The 19,089-nt window shown below is 34.9% G+C and overlaps 1 protein-coding gene across 7 annotated transcripts in view; it reads right to left on the bottom strand.

Annotated features, from left to right (window-relative positions):
- The window catches only part of RELCH (RAB11 binding and LisH domain, coiled-coil and HEAT repeat containing), an 84,595-nt gene that overhangs the window by 36,513 nt on the left and 28,993 nt on the right, over positions 1-19,089 (bottom strand). For 5 of the 7 annotated variants that reach the window (XR_008575678.1, XM_054814859.1, XM_054814860.1 and 2 more), the window contains 5 exons: positions 18,428-18,736; positions 14,026-14,101; positions 13,530-13,625; positions 4,597-4,709; positions 162-252 (listed from right to left, as the gene is read on the bottom strand). Coding sequence is in view for 6 of the 7 variants with exons in the window: in XM_054814859.1 (XP_054670834.1) it covers positions 162-252; positions 4,597-4,709; positions 13,530-13,625; positions 14,026-14,101; positions 18,428-18,736 (685 nt within the window). In the remaining variant the exon portion in view is untranslated. Of the gene's footprint in view, positions 1-161; positions 253-4,596; positions 4,710-7,282; positions 7,410-13,529; positions 13,626-14,025; positions 14,102-18,427; positions 18,737-19,089 lie in introns of those variants that run through there. The other 2 variants (XM_054814863.1, XM_054814864.1) reach the window with 2 other exon arrangements.

The raw sequence follows: 19,089 nt of genomic DNA, 5'->3' as shown, positions 1-19,089 counted from the left end.
AAAAGTATATATAATGAGGACAAAGAACATACAAGTATGTTTCTGAAAAGTACTTTGAACTGCCATTCATTGAAAACTAAAACCAAACCAACCTCCCCCTCAAACAAAACTCAAGAATTTTTAACTAATTTTCCAGCATAAAGCACAAAATAATCAGTTACCTGTTCCCAACACTGTGGTAAAAGCTCAGCTTCTACACGTGTTGGTCCAACATGTCGGGCAAATGCAACACACCCAGTTAGTATCATCTGTCTGAAAACATAAATTTAAATCTTTAATCTGTTTAGAAAGTAAAGTGCTATAATATATAGAATATAGTCTTCAAGTTAGGAAAAGCAGATGCTGTCAGGCAACAGGTAATTTTCTACAGTCAAAATTTCACACCATACTGACTGACGTAAAGGCTAAATCTGAAACTGAAAGCCACTACTGTCCCTGCTCATTGTAGGGGTATATTGGACTAGATGATCTTTAAAGGTCACTTCCACCCCAAACTATTCTATGATTCTATCTTGTAACTTAATTCTTTTATGACGTGGTTTTGCAACATTCCAACATGCGAGTTACTGTAGTCTCTCCCAAAATACTGGACTTTACTCTTGTCAGAAATCTTCTCAAACCCATTATAAGTGGGAGGCAACTAATCAATCAGTAGTATCTACAATTGCCTGAGTCATTTGTATTCATATTCTTGCATTTTTTACCTTTCCTCAAAGTTTGCAGGAAATCACTGTTGTTCTATTAATTTCATAGGCACAGAGATACATTGAAAATTTCAATAAAATTGTACTTAACCGTTATTTCTGATATTTTAACTTTTATTTAATGAGTGTTTATCTTGCTAAGATTTTTTTTACTTCTAACTATTTCTCCTGTTAATAGGACTGGAATGATACCAAATTTGCATGCAATTACTTTTAGTGCCTACACCCACACTTAAATAACCAGTTTCAAACAATGTGTGGACATGACACAGTCATTGTATCACCTCCACAGTAAGATTACAACACCACTCAGAATTTCTTCATTATTACTTTGTGGAAAATAAGCCATAATTAATTTGTGACCATTTTAGTGTCACATCTAAACTCCTAAATATTTACTGCAGCTAATAGTACACCCTTAAGGTTGAAAGGCAGAGATTCTGCTGGTTATTTCTTAACCAGTTATACAATATACTCCATCAAAAAAAACCACTCATTCACTTTCAGAATCTTTTCAAGGAGAAATAGTCTATTAAAAAGATTTTTTTTTTTTCCTCAGCACTCTTTAAGCCAACAATCAGACCAAGCTCTTTGGTTGCGTGCTGTGTTTCCCACCACCACCACATACAGAGAACTAGACCTTTGATCAAGGTAAAAAGGTTGGGGGAAAACAAAAATGCAATGATTAGATAAGACTTAAGAAATCAACAACTGATATGTGATAGCAATATGGAGACAAAAGCCTGTGGTAATTCTGAGTTCTACAACAAACAAAATAGTTATGTGAATGCCTGACTTTGGTTCTACATGCTGCACCTTATCACAGAACTGGACAACAGAATATACTTCTGTAAGATATTAAAAAAGCAAATAGCAGAATACAGTAATCACTTGAAATCTTCTGCATTAGAAATGGGGAGAAACAAAATATAGAATTTTTTCTAATCAAACCTTCTCAAAGTTCCATGAAATCTCAAAATAAACTCAGATTCCCTCTTGCCTTGCCTATAAAGTAGGGAACTTGAAGATATTGCAAAAATATTAAAAATTTTAAAGAGTCTACCGTAACCATCTTAAAAGTATATGACAACAATCAGTATTTCAGGGGAAGACAAGGTTGTAAGGATCTCAGCAACAGGTCATTGAAACAAAAAATCATAACACTAAGCTGTTGCAAAAATTGCAGTCTAGACTGGATATAGGAAAAACTTCTTTCTATTATACTAATGATCTCTTTTGTTAACAAGATGCTGGGAATGCTTTCCTCAGAGCTCTCTCCAGGTTCTGCACTTATGATCACTTCGGCAGGAACATAAAGCAAATCAATATGATTCAGCAGAGCACTAGTTTGCTTCATCAGTACAGAAACCAAAGTGAAATCAAGGATTGGACTAGAGGAACGAGGTAGAAGTGAGAGCAGAACAGACCTAATTTAACACTTCTAAACTCTTTCTAGAGGTTTTAGAAAGTGACTGCATGCACTGGTAAGCAATTCAATCCTATATTACACAGTTCAAGGTTCTTTTGTTACTCCTAAAGGTTATATTAAAAACTTACTGAAGTTTTCCTTACTATGTCAGGAAGTTATGTGTGTTCTGTAAGAGGTGGTATCACATGACCGATGAAAAGTCATACAAGATACACTAAGCTTTATGTATTTTAGCTTCTTTTCATTAAGAGTGCTGCTTCTGCGTACATTACTTGGAAATCTTCAAGAGTTCACATTTTGAATTAAGTTTTAACCTTGTCCTAAAAGACCCCAACATTAATCTGACTTCTTCATGGCTCCTTAGTTTCCAAACCCAACATAATTATCCAAAAAGAAGTTTAAGTAAAAGTTAACACATATCTGTTCCTTTGCAGAAGAGAACTTGATAGACATTTTGAAAAGTTGAGTAGTACATTAATGAGCAAAGCCTTGAGGATAAAAGTGGCCTTTTAAATATAATGTTAGTATACAAGACTATGGCAATATGCCATATCTGCATGCATCAAAAAGCCTCTCACATGGGCAAGAGTTATAATACAGAGTTTCCACAAAATTGTTAACATACTTTACAAGGTCAAATATTTAAAATAAAATACTTATTTTAATGGGTTCATTATTAGAAATGCAATGTCACATTTAATCTCTTGCAATTAACCAATTAAAAAAGTCAACTTGTTATCAACTGCTACTTTAACATATAACGTAGGCCTGTACAGTATAGCAGAAGGTAAAGAAATAACATATGAGATAATTAATACCATCGTTCTGTTGACTAAAGCTGAATGTCTTTGCTTACTTCATATCACACAAGACTGATAAAATATTATTTAAACTTATTTAGATAAAAACCAAGCATGCATAATACACTTGCATACAAATATGTAAGTATAAAAAAAACCAACTGAAATTCTGAATAAGTATTTTCAGAATAAGTATTTTCTATCTAATTTGTATTCAGGATATCTTTTATTTGATGGAATTTGACTTATTCTTCAGTCAGGCTTTATGGCACCTTTGAAACAGATTATGATTTTTACATATGTAAATGTGTATTATGTATGTACGTGTTTTGTCCTGGAGGTTATGGCACAATATTCTTCCCAAATTTCTGATGAAAATGAGTTATTTTTAGATATAAATCTCTAACTCACAACAAAGAATGAAAAACTTGAAGGAAAAAGCAGCTTGGATTTTCTTCTTTCTTACCTGCTGGAAAAGACACATCTAACTGCAGCTAACCAACCATGTGAAAAAGCTACTTGACAGGCCACCAATCCTGTGACAAATTAACTACAAGAGACTACGAGCAAGATGTAACTTCCTTCCCCCTTCAACCACAAAATAATTATAGCTTCTGAATCTGCACAGGACATTCAAAACAATTTAGATAATGGTAGATGGTTCAGAAGTAGATTTCTAATGAATCTGAAGTAGAACAAGGACTGCATCTTTTTGTATTTTCAATCTGCACGTTCTTTTATTTATGCATTTTTTTTGTCTCCAAAGCCTTCTCTCTCAATTGTACCTCATCTCTAAATTTTACCATGTGAACAATTTAGAAAGACACCAGAAAACTTCAGTTTCAGAGAATCTTGAAAAGAAATGTTTTCCACCTATTTCATAAAGCCTATTTTGTCTGGAGACAGAATAGAGCAACAATAGACACAGATGCTTTACAAAACATCTCTAACGAAAATAATGGAAGAGCTACAGATCAAATATGAAAAAATCTTTCCACAGTTACAGAAGGAAACATACCAGCTAGGGTACTGTCTTTCAACCTTAAGGATATTCTTATCAAGATCAGTACAAAGTCAGATTTCCGGAGTACTAAGGAAGAACTAAATTTATAAAACAAAATAAAAAGTAGCCTTTGTTTCAAAGTCTTAACCAAAATAAAACAAAGCTCTTGAAACTTGTCAGAACTAAATCACTGCTTCAGAATTTTTATTGCTACCATAGTACTGAATTATAAGTAGGAAGAATACTATTTTCCTCATGCTATTTTCCCCAACTTAACATGGTAGTTAACTCAGAAACATATAGATTGCTAAGATACGCTAAGACATAGGTTTAAAAAAATCTGTTTTGATTTCTATATCAACCATTGCCAGGAATTATGATCTTAAAACTCATTTTAACAAAGTGTTTCAGTTCACGGAACTGAAACATTACACTGCAGCTTACCAAGCACATTCTCACATTTCAGTAACTAGAAAGTACAGGTCATGGAAACGGAAAGTCCTGAAGTCCACGTAAATTTGTCAACACTATACCAGCAAAATATCAGCTTAAGTGAAACTGGGTTAAAATCATCCCATAATATCCCGTTTCCATTAGTTCTGCTTCTTTGACAAAGAAAAAAGTTCCTTCTTGTCCCGCAACAGACAAACGCAAACACACCTTTGCTCATCATCTGGTCGTTTGATCAAATTGAACAGTATGTGTAGAAGCTGATCTCTCTCTTTGGGTTCAGGATGGAGGCAGGCTGTACACAGTATGAGTGGGATCAATTCCTAAAAAGTTGTGGGTAGGGGAAAACCAAACAAAGTAAAAACGCTTTGGGGATATATTCATTAATGGCAAAAGAAACTAAGAAGATAAATCTAGCCACATAACACCAAAACAGTTAGAGAAGATGTTTTAGAGTCTTGATCTCTTTTTTTAAGTGACCTGAAAAAAGTGAAGGTCTACAAAAGTTAGAATTAGTTTCCTGCTAGGAAAGATCAGGGGAGAACCAGCACATAAAATAAAAAGCTCTGCAAAGATTACAATTAACATATGCAGGTCATCTGTAACCAGAATTAGAGGATAATCATGGTTTAAATTGCCTTCATACCTACTGAACTGAAGTGAGCTCCATAGACACCTATGGAACAAAGCTCCTACAGAAGAAGCTGTTTCTGATGCCATGGAGTTAAAGATTAAAATTTCCAATTAAGCATGCACACAGTTTTGTGCTCAAGTTTGAATAAGCACTGAGAAACATACATTGGTAAAGGTGACTGCAGACAGATATCCTCTATTTTGTGTTGACTGAGAACCGTATGATGTTTTTTCCAAAGGTTTGTTTGGGTTGTTTTGTTTGTTTGTTTCAATAAAGAGGCAATATCTGAAGCTGAATTTTCTTTTTAAAGCAATTCAATTCCCTTAAGGAACAAAGTACCAAGAAAATACTGTGTAAAACATTAACTGAAAGAAAATATGAGGCTAATCACAATAGTGAAGACCATCTCCTTTCTAAATATGCCTTCGAAGCTCATGGTATTCATTCCCAGAAGAAACAAATGTTTCTAAAACATGGACTGGAAGTCCCTTTCCTTGACCTTGTTGACATGAGCCTTTACTCCAACCAAATTTGGAAGTCACACAAATTTCTAGGTGATTTAATATCTTAGGGACAGAAACATCACACTGTGAGGTGGAGGGAAAAGAACAAAACAAATCTAGGTGTCTGCACAGAAAACATGAGCAAGTAATCTGGAGACTTCCCCTCCCACCTGCCATATACTTTTGAGCCACTTTCAGCAGACAAGCTTTTTGTGAATTAATAAGCTGTGACAAACAAGCAGATGACAGTGGGTAACACTTCTGAAGTTACTAAGAAAGATTATACAAACCATGGAACAATGTATAGATATTTGCAATAACTTTGCAGGTAGCTGCCAATTTCGCCTGGCAGACATTCAAAGTGACCTATTAATAATTTTCTTGAGAGTAAGCCTACTAAAAGAGATGGACAGGTGGAAACAACATTAAAGACGCCCTCGATGCTCAACTTCTATTTTCCTAAAAAGCAAGTACTATGTTTATTTTAAGCATAGAACAATACTCTTATTTTAGAGCATTGCCTAAACTAGGCAACTCCTGATAAGCTTTTGTTTTCATATTACAGGAATTCTACTCAGCATGCTCTTCCCCCCCCCCAAAGATAACCGAGACATATCCTAAAGTGTATTTTAACATTCTAGAAGTTATTTTGGCAATATTTAACCCAATTATAGTACAGATTAGGGAATTCATGATGAAGCAGAGGAACGAATGTGGAAATATTCTAGCCACCACTGAAAAAAAAGTCTGAAAGTACAGAAGGAGAAATGAGAAATATATTTGAACAATTTGGACATTTCTATTTCACAATATTTTAAAGTAAGCCAGGTTTCGGGTTTATTTTTAAATAAGTGTAGCACAATGCAAAATAATGTGAATTGAAAACCTGTATTAAAGAAACTTTACAAATTACATTGTGCAAAGAGCTGAATAACTTTCGTCAGCTGAAAGCTCCTCTCCTTCCAGAATTTGCATGTTAAGACTTTATTTTTTTGTATACTTAACATTCAGGTTTTGCCCATTTAATGTTCTGAGGAAGCAAGGAGCTTAACCTATTTCACTTTTTTTTGTACTTCAGAAGCATCTTCTCTCCTGCAAACACAGCTTTAACTCAAAAAGATTTGAAAAAAAAATTATAAAGATAAAAACCCCTGCCACTCTAAATACCATTAAGTTAAAATCTTTTGAAGAGGAAATCAGATTGCAATTTGTAGATACAACACATAATTACTAACTTCAGCATAAAGAATATAGCTCATGGAAAAACATTTAAATCAAAAAAATCCTGTGTTACTTTACTGAGATCCAACTTTTTGAAATCTACCATAAGTGCACATTATACAACTGCTCTTGCAATTATTCTTAAGTCCTGCTTATAAATTTATTTATTTTTTTAAAAGAATATACCCCATTAAATCGGTCATGTATTTTTTTTTATGATCTGGGGGTTTTGCTTCATCTTTTGAAACCACCACACTGACTTCACTTTCCTAGTATGTTTGAGTACCTACTCAAAAATCTCAACTGCTCACTCAGAACCACCACTAAATTTCAGAACAGTGCCATGAGTCTTTTTTTTTTTTTAAAAAAAAGCTTCTTTTCAAATTTAAGGAAGTTAACAAACTCTTTTTCCAGCTGAGTCTGTATGAAAGGAAAACACCTCTGAATATTCACCTAGATACTACTAACTTGTGTGTGAAAGGCTAATGAGTAACCTAACACCATTGACATGGGGGCAGATACAAGGCTGGTTCTTTACCTTGCAGAAAGCTGGTTATTATAGCTGACGGAATTAGCTGTATTTTCTTGTCCATTGGTCACATTCTTTCATGCATACTATGGGAGAAGAGAGTGTTCTCTGCATCGCTGCATCAGTGCTTCTACAGTTCCTTCTATTAAGGGGAGTGGAGAAACAGTGAGAAGTCTTGAACAGTGTTTTATGTGCTCCCTAGAGACTTAATGGACAGGAAGGTAAAACTGGAGGCGAAAGGGACTTTCTGTGGGACAAGAAGAACAAAACTGCTCTCACAGACAGACAAAACAGGTCAAGTGAAGTCTCCCAAAGACTTAAAAGGGGACAGATTCTTCTCGGGATATTCAGGATAAAAACAAAAAACCAACCTAGAGGCAGGTTCAAGTTCATTCTTCCTGTTCCTAAGGGCCATGCCTTAGATGTAGACTTGTTTAATAAATCTCAGATTTTTCACTCTCAAAAAACAGCAGAGAAGTGCTGTAGAAAGTGCTAATTTTCCAATAAGACACAATAATATTAGCATTTGGCTGTTAAAATTCAAAAGGAAAGTTCATAACATTGTTATGGAGACTCTATATAATTATTAATAATCAAGGAGAGGACTTCCAGTGCTCTTTGAAACACCTTGCCTTCCTTGGGAAGGAATACCACTTGTGTTAACACTCATAAAGCAAGAACAAGTTTTAAAAAACCAACAACCCTCCCCTTATTTAATTTGGGATCCTTCCTAAATGTCCTGTTCATCCCTAAGTCCCTCTTTTCCCTCTGACTTAGGAAAACTGATTAGTTCATGTTGGTGTGAGTCAACAATACCAGGAGGAGTGACTTTCATAACTGCAATTCTGTTTTCCCACTAGATGCCAAGCAGGCTGCCATTTTAACATTGTCAGCACTTGCAACCTGATGAAATAAAACATCACGTGTCAGAGGTCTTTCCTCCAGTACTGAAAATGCAAGTTTGTATCTGAGGCAGTTTATATCTGTGAGCTACCCAGATGTAGAATAGAGAGAAAAAAAGTTATTTTACTGTGAGATAAACTACAAGCAGGTGAACAATGGACAAGGCTATGAAGCTGACCTAATGCATGCACAGGAGAACTGAAACGGCCCGTCTTCTCTCTGTTCTACTTCTGCCTAACTGTCCGTGTAGGTGTCCCCGAAGAAAAACTCACTTTTTTTTTTTAAACCATCATACGTTTGGGCAACTTCTCCCTTAGAACAACATGTTCTGTTATCTTTGAACAGAATTCACTATTTGAGCTGATTCAAGATCTCAATAAAGGCAACATTTACATGGGTATATGGAGCAGCTCTTCATTATAGTCAAAAGAAGGTGGCTTTTTAATTGTAACTGGTTATCACCTCAACTATATGGAAAACAGTTCCTCCTACATATTAAAAGTATTACAACAAAATATTAAAGTTTGGGTTTTTTTAAAATGCATCTTATAGCAAGCATTTGTCTATTTTACTGACAATTTTCTTACCAGGTAGCGAGGAATTTTCTGTTGTTGCCTTCATTATAATTGTTTTTGTTTAACATTCTGACAAAAGTCATCTTAATCTTAGTTTCTCTCACTAATTAGTGTCTTTTTCTTGGAGTGTTCACAAGCAAAATAATTATCTCAAAGAATAAATTTAACTAGTGTTAAGTGTCAAGACTGGTTACTTCAATAGGTTAGGATAGTCATCTTTTTATTATTTCAAATATTAATTAATAATGTTGCAATCAGGTGACAATATAATATATAAACCAGGATGACATTATGATCAATTTTGTAAATGTGTCCCTTCTAATCTGCTCTAATAGTCAATACTTATATTGTGAACCAATGTTATGTTAAAATTCTTCTGTAACTTAGCCTCTGACAAACAGTAAATAATCTTATCTGCAGCAATTGAAATATGTGCAAGTACTAACAAACTACTGATACTCTTGCACAAGTTTGTATGGGAAGTTCAGAATTCATTCTTTTAGTTTTAAAAGGAAAAATATTTAATCATATGATTAATACATGACTCAGAACTTTGTACTACTCATCTTATTAATATTAGAATTACAACCCCAATTACATTTCATGGGATGAGACTATTACTCCAGGATCCAAATTAATCCTCTCATAGATCCCTTTTACACAAGATTCGATGCAGATATGGGTGTGAAAAAAAAACCTTTGCGCTTCTTTGTTTATATTTACCGTTTATTTGGAAACCTGCACATAAAACTACTGTGACAAAACTAGTAACAGTTGGCAATTCAATTCATAAAGATTAAATTCAACTCCTTGCATCCATGAATTATGTTATGTTGAAAGACATCAGCTTTCAGACTAGAGAGGAAAAGGATACTCTGAGATTGAGCTATTTCATTCTAAGAAAACTACACGAGCCCCTCATATCCAGAGAAGGGAAGTAAAGGATTTAAATTAAAAAATGGTTATGTCTCTCTTGTGTGTGGGGGGGCAACCCCACCCCCAAACAAAAAGCCCTCCAAACCAAAACCAACACCCCACATAAACCAGAAGAGAACCAGCAAACAGGCTGAGGTCAACACTATCCCTATTTTTCAGAAGCATTTCTACAGAAGCCTACCACAATCTACATTTTACAGAGTAACGAAGTATTTTACTTGTTCATTTAAATTTTTCTATTCTCTCCTACTCTGTGAACTAGACACGGTCATTTAGAAGATACTGTTGGCTCACAATTTTCAGGCCCAGGAACTCAAACTTTATCCGTATCCAACCAGAATGGCATCTGCTTGACAGCCACTGAAAACAGCCACTTAAATATGCTGCCAAGCTCTGACACCACATTCTTTTACTACTTTTTTTTTTTTTTTTTTTCAACAAAGCCAATATGTTATGGCTTTTAAAACGTAGGACTGAGATGAAAATCTGTAATAAGATATTCGGTTCTGCTGTGTTTTAAGAAACAGCTACCTACAAAAAATGCCAGAGGAAAAAAAAGTCTTAGTGATGCCCATGTGCAGTTACTGCATGTTAACATGAACAACTTTAAGTCTACAGCATTGCTTTCTTCTAGCAGAGTTGAGAACAGCATCCAGAGTTTGCAGATTCAGCATTATCTTTGCTTCAGCATTACAAAGAAATAAAAGCAAAACTCTATTCTTAACATCTTGAACTCTCTATAAATAACGGGTTCTCAGTACAAACATTTAGTAAACCATTACTATCACAACTTTTCTAAGTTTACATAACATGAGTGAAAGTTACAGAAACTAACCCTGAAATAACAGGTGATATGAAAGGTATAAATAAGGAAAAGTGTTTCTTGATTAAGAACAAGAGTCACAAGGTCCTGACATTAGGCCAAAAACTTCACTCTGGCTCAAACTCCACTAAAGGACTACATATTGCAGAGCATGGGAGTAACCTTGTTTGTATGTGCAACTTCTGTTACCTGACAAAAAGATACTTATTTTTACATCTTATAAAGGGTGAGAAATCAATATTGGACTTACTAGTTATCACAAAAAAATTTGAAAGATTCCTTTTCAATAATTACAGTTTAGTCAAATTAATCTTTTTATGGTATACCTCTTGACAAATAGAAGGTGGCTGATTTTTTTTTTTTTTAATCTTAAATGTATTTTAGTTTTAAGTGGTAAAAACACAATTGAGGAAGCAGATTCCAAAGCAGATGAAAGTTTATGAACTCAAGCTGCTCATCTGCAAGAAGTGTTATCACAGACTGCATACCCAGCCAGAGAGTTGGGGGTTTTTTTTGAAAAATAGGTTTTTAGCATTTTGTTACTGTTCATTCCAATTACTATTTGGCTTGCAGTATGTCCTTTGTTTGTGAGTGCATTCACATACAAATCTAAACATTGACATACATGTTTTCAAGGAGTTACGATAAACTAGACACGGGATAAAAACAAAATTAAATGTATATGTTGATACATGGAATTTTAATGACCATTAATTGCTTTCAGGAATTATTATATATTATGCATTATTGATTTTACCCAGTTGAACTGCTCTTTTAGAAACAACTAAAATGATCTCCTCAGCCACCCTACTCAATACTGTATTTTTCGTTCTTTGTTATCTTCCATCAGAACCTAAACTATAGACATTGAAGAACAATTAAAGCTGCACCAATACACAAAAATAACAAAAAATTTCAGAAATGCATCAAACATTCTGACACTAACCGGTCACTCAGATGTCAACTGTAATATTTACTGGACCACTTATTACCAAAGCAGGCAGGCTGCTACTGACCTTAAGAGGGTTAAAAGCATTGGTGAAATGGCTTCTGAATCTCTGGTAAAGGACAATACCTACTGAGAGATCGTCAACCTCCACAAACCCAGTTTCTCCAAAATGAAAATGTATAGCACAGTATTTTCAGCTTAAGATTTTGCAACTAATTGCAACATGATGGATGCTTAAAGAACAAAGACAGGTACTTTAGGGAATCATGAGAAAATTATGTTTAATTCTCATGTCTAACAGACTGACAGTGTAAGATCTTAAATATTACCACTGTATCTTCTCAGAGCAGACTTTGCATTATAATCCGAACCTGTTACAAATCTATCTTAATGTAGTGATCTTCAAGTGTATTTTTACACCACTTCCCTGTAAAATTGTGCTAAGACTCTCTCATGATAACGTCGTTTTTGGACAAGACCCAAAGTTGTACCTTGTTGAAGGGAGTCTAGTTCTTTGGTTAGCTTTTCCTAATACTGATATTAAGTACTAACAGATGGCCTACCCAAGTTTTCCTTCAAATTCTATGACTACATCTGAAAGAATATTACAATAGTTATAGCAATGGGTGGTAACTGAGAAAAGCTATTTTTAAAGCAAATTTCAATTCTCAGAACATTAAGCATCCCATGCAATCCAGTTACACAATTCTCACTTGCAGCTTTTTCAATCAAATTGAAACAGATGATTTGTTTAAGGCAAAAATACATGTAATCAAATGTAACTTCAACTGTAAGACAAAATAAGTAGGAAATAGCCTAAAAGCTCACAAAAATATTAAATGCATTACACAGACTATGCTACAAGCTGTGAAAAGAAGCCAAAATACCACATCCTGCCAAGCAGAGGGAAGGAAAGGAATAAATAAGAAATCAGAAATTAAGCACTGATCCAGGAACATTTACAGAATTATTCTGAAATGCTATTAACAGAACCATTTCCAGAGCACCCAGTTAACACCCCCACTCCCTCAGGAAAAAAAAACCCAACCAAACAAACCCAAAAACCAAACCAACAACTTTATAAAAGTTTGAGACTTTGAAACCGTGCTACATCTCAAACTCACCATGTCAGGTGCTGATAATTACTCACACGTTATAAAGTTTTAGATTATAGGATCAGTACAAATTTCTTGAGGATTTTTTAAAGCCTTAAAATGAATTTATGCAAAACGCACTATTAAGTCTACCATACTGTAGGTCCCCTCAACAAGGGCTAAAATTTACTCAAGCTATGCTACTTCAAACCCTTTATTTCAGTGTCAACTATAAGGCCATTGAAATTTTTTTTTTTTTTTTTTACACATTTGGTAATGTGCAATATTTACAACAAAGCAATACAAAACCAGTCATTTATTTTCCATCTTCGGAGTCTTCCTTTTTTACACTATATAGTATGAATGATTATGCAAAACACCATCTTCATTTACATTAAAAATAAACATTATATTTTCATAATTTTATTTAGCTTCATTTTAAATTTAAGGAAAACATGTAAGCAAGATTGCTAATTTTCTTATGAAAGGGTGTTTTTGATGAACCTTATCTTGGCTGATACATGGAGCTTCTAGAAAAAGATGGTAAAATAAATTTTTTGAAGTACATAGTGCTGCAAAAGAACCTGAACGTTAATCCTTATAAAAACTGATAGATAAAATAAACCAAATTTAAGGTTTGAACTTATATCCTCTGCTCTTTGTAACACACGTTAACCATGGTCTTCTCTAACAAAACCATTTGTGCTACTGCAAACAGATGGACCTACAGTAACAGTTAGTCTTGCTGAATGCTAATGAGTGCCTTAAGCAAAGGAAGAAATGTTAGAATACCATGCAGGTTTGCTGAACTCACCTGACAGAGGTGTAAAACCATTTTCTAGGAGCAGAGATGCATGCACAAAAGTAAGAACATGATTGCAAGTAACAGACTTTCATGAAATTAGACACATCATCTTAAAAATGAACAAGAAAACATCCTGGTGAAAATAAAAATTAAAATTTCAGTGTTTCTCACCTCTCGCTTTGCAAGCAGCACATTAGGAACAATGTGAGGCAGGCAGCGTCCCAACATTAACATGACACTTTTTTCACTGTCTGCAATCCGAGATACCTAGAAAATCAAGTCGTTTGTTTGGATTTTTTTACATGAAGCACAGGAACAGGAAAATATCCATTCAAAGGAATAATAAGAATTGCAGCAGGCTGATCACTTACCAGAAAATATTTAATTTACTCACACACATTAAGCTGTAAGCTTTTGATCTGGCAGCAACTTCAAAAGCATGAACCCACTTGTAGAAACTCAAAACTTCCCAATAATTATATATCTATCACTAGGTTTCATACTTAAGCTAAACATCTGAAAGCATATCCTTATTAAGTTTCATGCACATAAATTTATGTCTCCATATATCTTAATAAGTCTTGTTACAAAGCAATTACTGCTTGTTTAACTATTGCTGCCATGCAGAATAAAGGATCTTCTAGTTTATGTCAACTGGGAAATATACCTCTGATCCCAAACGGCTGTCTGCTGACATCCGACAGAAAGACAGCAGTGCTTGATGGAAAGCTGGTGACAATTTCCTGAAATATCATCAAAAAGGGAGGGAGAGGAGAAAAAAGCATAGATCAGAAAGGTGACTGAACAAGTCCTTTCACTCTGTTTTAACCAGCTAAGTAAAGACATGCTTTCTGAATGTTACTTAAGTGAAGCATACTGCAGAAGTTTTTGTTTAAAATTATCTTTGACTTGTAGGGTGTTTAGTTTGTAGCAAGATAAAGAAGTGGGTGTCCTAATTAAGAAGTGACTTTTAGTTCTGAAAAATGTAACATCTTTCAAACTGCTGCACAGACAAAAATAGGCCTAAAGCATGAAGAAAAGGAAGCCTTAGCAATACAAGAGGAAGCATACAATTATGCAAACTGCAGGGGGAGGGACAGAAATCACAAGAAACAGTATTTTTGCTTAATGCTCTTATTCAGCACATTGCATAAAAACATTTAAGCAGTCAGTCACAAGCTTCAGGATTAAATAGAGACTGCTCAACTGCAACTTTGAGATCTAAACGTTGAATTCAAATGTATAGTGAGAATCTCAAAGCTAACCTTAAATTGCTGCCTAATCCCTGACGTAGACATGTATCTATAGAAGTACTGCCTCATGGCCATGCACAGCATAGTCAAGCTACTCAAAGCCTTAAACATACACTTAAAACCCCCCATAAGAGTCTCAAAACAACTTTGTCCAAAGAGGATAATTTGGCAGAAAAGTTCTCCAGAAAACAATTACTGGACTGACCATCACATAAAACAGGCAAGTTGCAGGAGCAGCATCCTATTTTTCCCAGTAATGACGACTCCCTCTGCCTTATCTGAGCCCTGTATTTAGATGCTAATCTAACACTGCCTTGTCCACTATGCTTAAAGAGGAAAAAGAACATTTGCCTTCCAGAACATGTACAGAAAGCATCTTGCTCTGTGTTATCGGCTGCTGTGTGAATCCTCTAATGACACTGTATGAGTTTAAGGGAGAAGGCAATTCCTATTTTTCATGTGGAAAGTGGTATCACCTTTCAACTCTTAAAATTACTATTTTTGCACCTCAGTGCGCAAAATCCTACATGCATGCAATTATGTGTATGGACATATATATTTTTAATTAACTGAAATATCACACTATTTATAGTAAATATATCATCATTTGCCCTTTTCTAACCAAAAAAAAGCACGTTAAGAATTTAAGTTCCTACTAGTTTAAACTATTCAGGAGGATACAGATACACATACCAGAGTAGTTTTCCTCTTCTGACTATTTACAAAATATGATAAATAAGAATTTATGTTTATTACTTAAATTTAAATTTCTTTCTTGGCAGTATGTGTTTTTAAAACACATTTTAAATTTTAATGAAGTAAGTTTGGTTTAATTCCAATCAACTTGGTTTTGTGCAAGGGTTCACTTTAAAAAAGTTAGGAAACGACTCAGATTCTAGTGAGTTGTAAAGGACCTCTGTTTAACAGTATGGTAGTCCTTATTCTGTAGAAGTATTCTTGAATGACAGATTTACAGGCTCGTACATTAAGAGAGTTGCAAAGCGCCGGCCAGCCCTTTGCCCAGGCTGTCCTTTACCTCAGTGGTTGTTCTGCAGAACGTCAGCTCCTCCTCTACTTGAAACCTTAATTAAAATCCTACATAAGGGCAAAGTTCTATCCTCATTTTGCAGAGACTGAAAACTAAGTATGACAGTATATCCCTGAATTTCTTTGTGGGTAATTAACAGCAAGCTCTGGCCAGCCTGGGTCCATTACAATTGCTGCCTATATTTAGAGTCAAGAAAGCTTCTCCTTGATGAAGCCTAGTAAAATCCTTGATGGCTATGCTGGACAGAAACAATGACAGAGCCAGGCCTCTTGCACACAAGTCAGTGGAAAGTCTTTTTAAGGGCCAACAGATGCCAGTAGCCAAGACGTTAGGATATAAGAAAGTATGATGAATACGAAACCCAAGCACTACTTTTCTATTCCATGTAACACTAGGACAAAAGAGTTCATTTACTGAAAAAGTCAGGAGTGACTGCTATATAGAGAAAACACCTTGTATTTGGTGCAAACTACCAAACCCCTAAGATGAGTTGAATAAATACAGGTGGTGCAGTCTATTTAAACTGCTGCTAGTGCTTTCTACTGCAATCTGTCAGATGAGGCATTTTTCCAGTGACAGTGGTGTCCTCACTGGCAGGAATGCACGGCTGCTCTGAGGGCAGTCACACAAAGCAGGCTCACTTGCTCTTTTATCCTCTTTTCCCATCTGGGCAAGATCTATGCCAAGAATCCACTCCCTAGCTACAGCAGTGACCATCTTGCCTTTTAGGATAGAGTCCTAGGTTTTAATATCTCTTAACATGTTTGGAATAAACTGTAGTAATTCTCTTCTACAAATAACCACCCCTGGACTGAAATAAATAAATATCCAGCACTTCTATCGTGCTTGTTCTCTCACAGATCTCAAAATACTTAACAAATAATATAATTCTTAATGAAAAAAATTGCTGTATTATTACACATTAAGCGCATAATCCAGGAAGAAAATATGGATACGTGATATGGAGCTATAAAACACTATCAAATATGGTTTCCTTTGATCCTTCACTGACATGTTAAGCCCAAAACTCAGCACAAAAATAGCTACGTACTACACCTGCATTACTTATTTCTGCAGTGAACTGCATTTCAGGGGACTTCTGAAGTTAACTCAATGGAAATTCAAGGTTTTATTCAACTACTTTTCAAATAAATCCACATGCAGTTATATTTAAGAGCTGTGAGAAGCAAAACAAATTCTGTTTTTCTAGAGACTACTGTCATAAGTCCCACCGGAGATACTCATAGTTCCTTCCTCACTCAGTGATCTCATCCTATTTTGATACCCATCCTCACTATCCCCAAATCATCAATCCAATATTCATGCGCTTAATGTCTCCCAGCACTCCCAATTACCCTGAGCAAAAAGAAACTTGCAACAGGCTACAGACGAAAGTAGGTAGACAAGTTTATAGCAATCAATGTATGACAGCTATAAGTTTTGATTATTACATAGTCTAAATATTCAGCTAGGATATGAAATAAATGAATAAATCTGGAAAACTTAAATGGAACCGCTGCAAATTTTCCAGAAAAATCTAAGCCAAGTTTTACTTTCCTGTTAAACAGTAGTATATTCAACTAGACTCTAAGGTACTGTATACAAAAATCAGAAGTCTTTCCTCCTGTTCAATTCTAAAGTTAAGATATCACTGAAAAAGTGCACCTGCCCCTAGAACTCAGTGCAAGAAGTTCAGGAAATCCAGAGTAAACAGGATACTTAGGGTTTGCAAGAAAAGTTAATTACTAGCAGGAGTAGCAGCTCTTCTTCTTCTCCCCCCCTGCAGCTTGTGTTGATTTCCCATCTGCACGGAACATCACACATAGATTTCTACTTGGTATTTTCAGATGGAAGATAATCCTAGAAACATACTACTGTATCAACGCTAGCAAAAGAATGCTAAGGGAACTGACAAAATACAAAGCAGAACAGCTATCTGCTACCCTTGGAATAGCAATGGTAAGACCATAAAGGTGAGCTACTTGGGCATCTTTGTCCACAGTGGTAATTTTAGAAGTTGTACATACCCTCATTGTGGTCCGTGTTACTCCTGATGGCTACACAGTAGTTTATCTATTACTTAATGAACATGTTACTTCCCCTCTTCACTACAATGCTTAGAAAGACTCTGTAGATTGGAGAGGCTTTCTCGAGAACACTCAGACACACAAACTAACTCTCCATGTAATGATACAACATCAATATCCTATTTTAATTAAAAGAATCAGTTACCCAGGGAACACTTGCCCCAAATTCCAAACTCAAAAATCAGAATGTCATCTGATACCCTTTCTGATTACTAAAAAAAAAAAAAAATAAAAAAAATTATACAGATACTCTGAGTTATACACATCTACATAGGAAAAGTAAAAAATTTCCCAACCACTCTTCAAGCAGAACAGACAAGATTTTATTATGAAATTAAAATTTAAAAGAGAATAGAAATATCCTATCTTCCCATTCATCGTTTTGATTTTAGCTTTTGTTGTTGTTGTTGCAAAGAACATGACTGGGTTTAGAAACAAGTAGGAGGTGAAAAGAAACCCTTAATACTAAAAATGTAGGTTTGTCAAATGTACTCCTTCCTAAAAAGATTAGGAACAATATGAAAATAACATACCTTTAGAGTACAGTGCTGATAAGTCTTTAATTTGCATTCAAAACACAAATGATGTATGAATTCTGCAGAATTTTACTGTTAGAAAAATATCTGTCCACTTTACAAAAATATTTAATTAAAGCATTCCTCTTTAAAACTTATCACTAACCTATTAGGTTTATTGAAGTGGACTGCAGCTTTAGTTGACGGAGCACAAGAGGACAGTTTCTCTGTTTCCTTACAGGACACAGAATTTAGCGTATCATCTTTAGAAGTCCTTGAATCCTCTTCAGTTGATAAAGAAAGGCTTGTTTCCTCAGTGTTTCCATGTTTATTGTCATTCTCAGAGCTCTTGATATCCAAGTACCGTCCATTGTCCTCTGAGACTGTGAGAGGCACTTGTTTTAAAGAAGGATGGGGAGCTACACCATAAACTGTTGACACAGCAAAGTTTTCATTCTTGAGAAAATCTATTTCACTAAAAAAGGAAAAGCAAAGAACGAAATATTTTTGTAGCTTTCATGAGGTTGTTGGAATCACAAGACTGAAGCACAGAAATAAGGACAACATACTGAAGAGCTCCGTCTTCAACTCCAGTATGGTAAAAAATTCCTTTAATAGAAATAACTTCTATCACACAAGCTGTTCAAATGAGCACTGGTTTAATGAAGTTCTTTAGTCAATAATTAATAGTAGAAAAAATGTTGCACTCTGAGTGAATCAATGAAATAAGTGAACAACAACAGTGTTATCTGCTTCTGGCTGAAATCTAAGCTCTGAGACAAATTGTCACAAGACAGAACTCTTATCTGGGATGCAAAACTTAAAATT

Source organism: Grus americana, chromosome 2 (genome assembly GCF_028858705.1).
Source record: "Grus americana isolate bGruAme1 chromosome 2, bGruAme1.mat, whole genome shotgun sequence".
NCBI classification, from domain to species: domain Eukaryota; kingdom Metazoa; phylum Chordata; class Aves; order Gruiformes; family Gruidae; genus Grus; species Grus americana.
The sequence above is the reverse complement of the archived record's forward strand: the minus strand, read 5'-3'. Positions and strand labels throughout refer to the sequence as shown.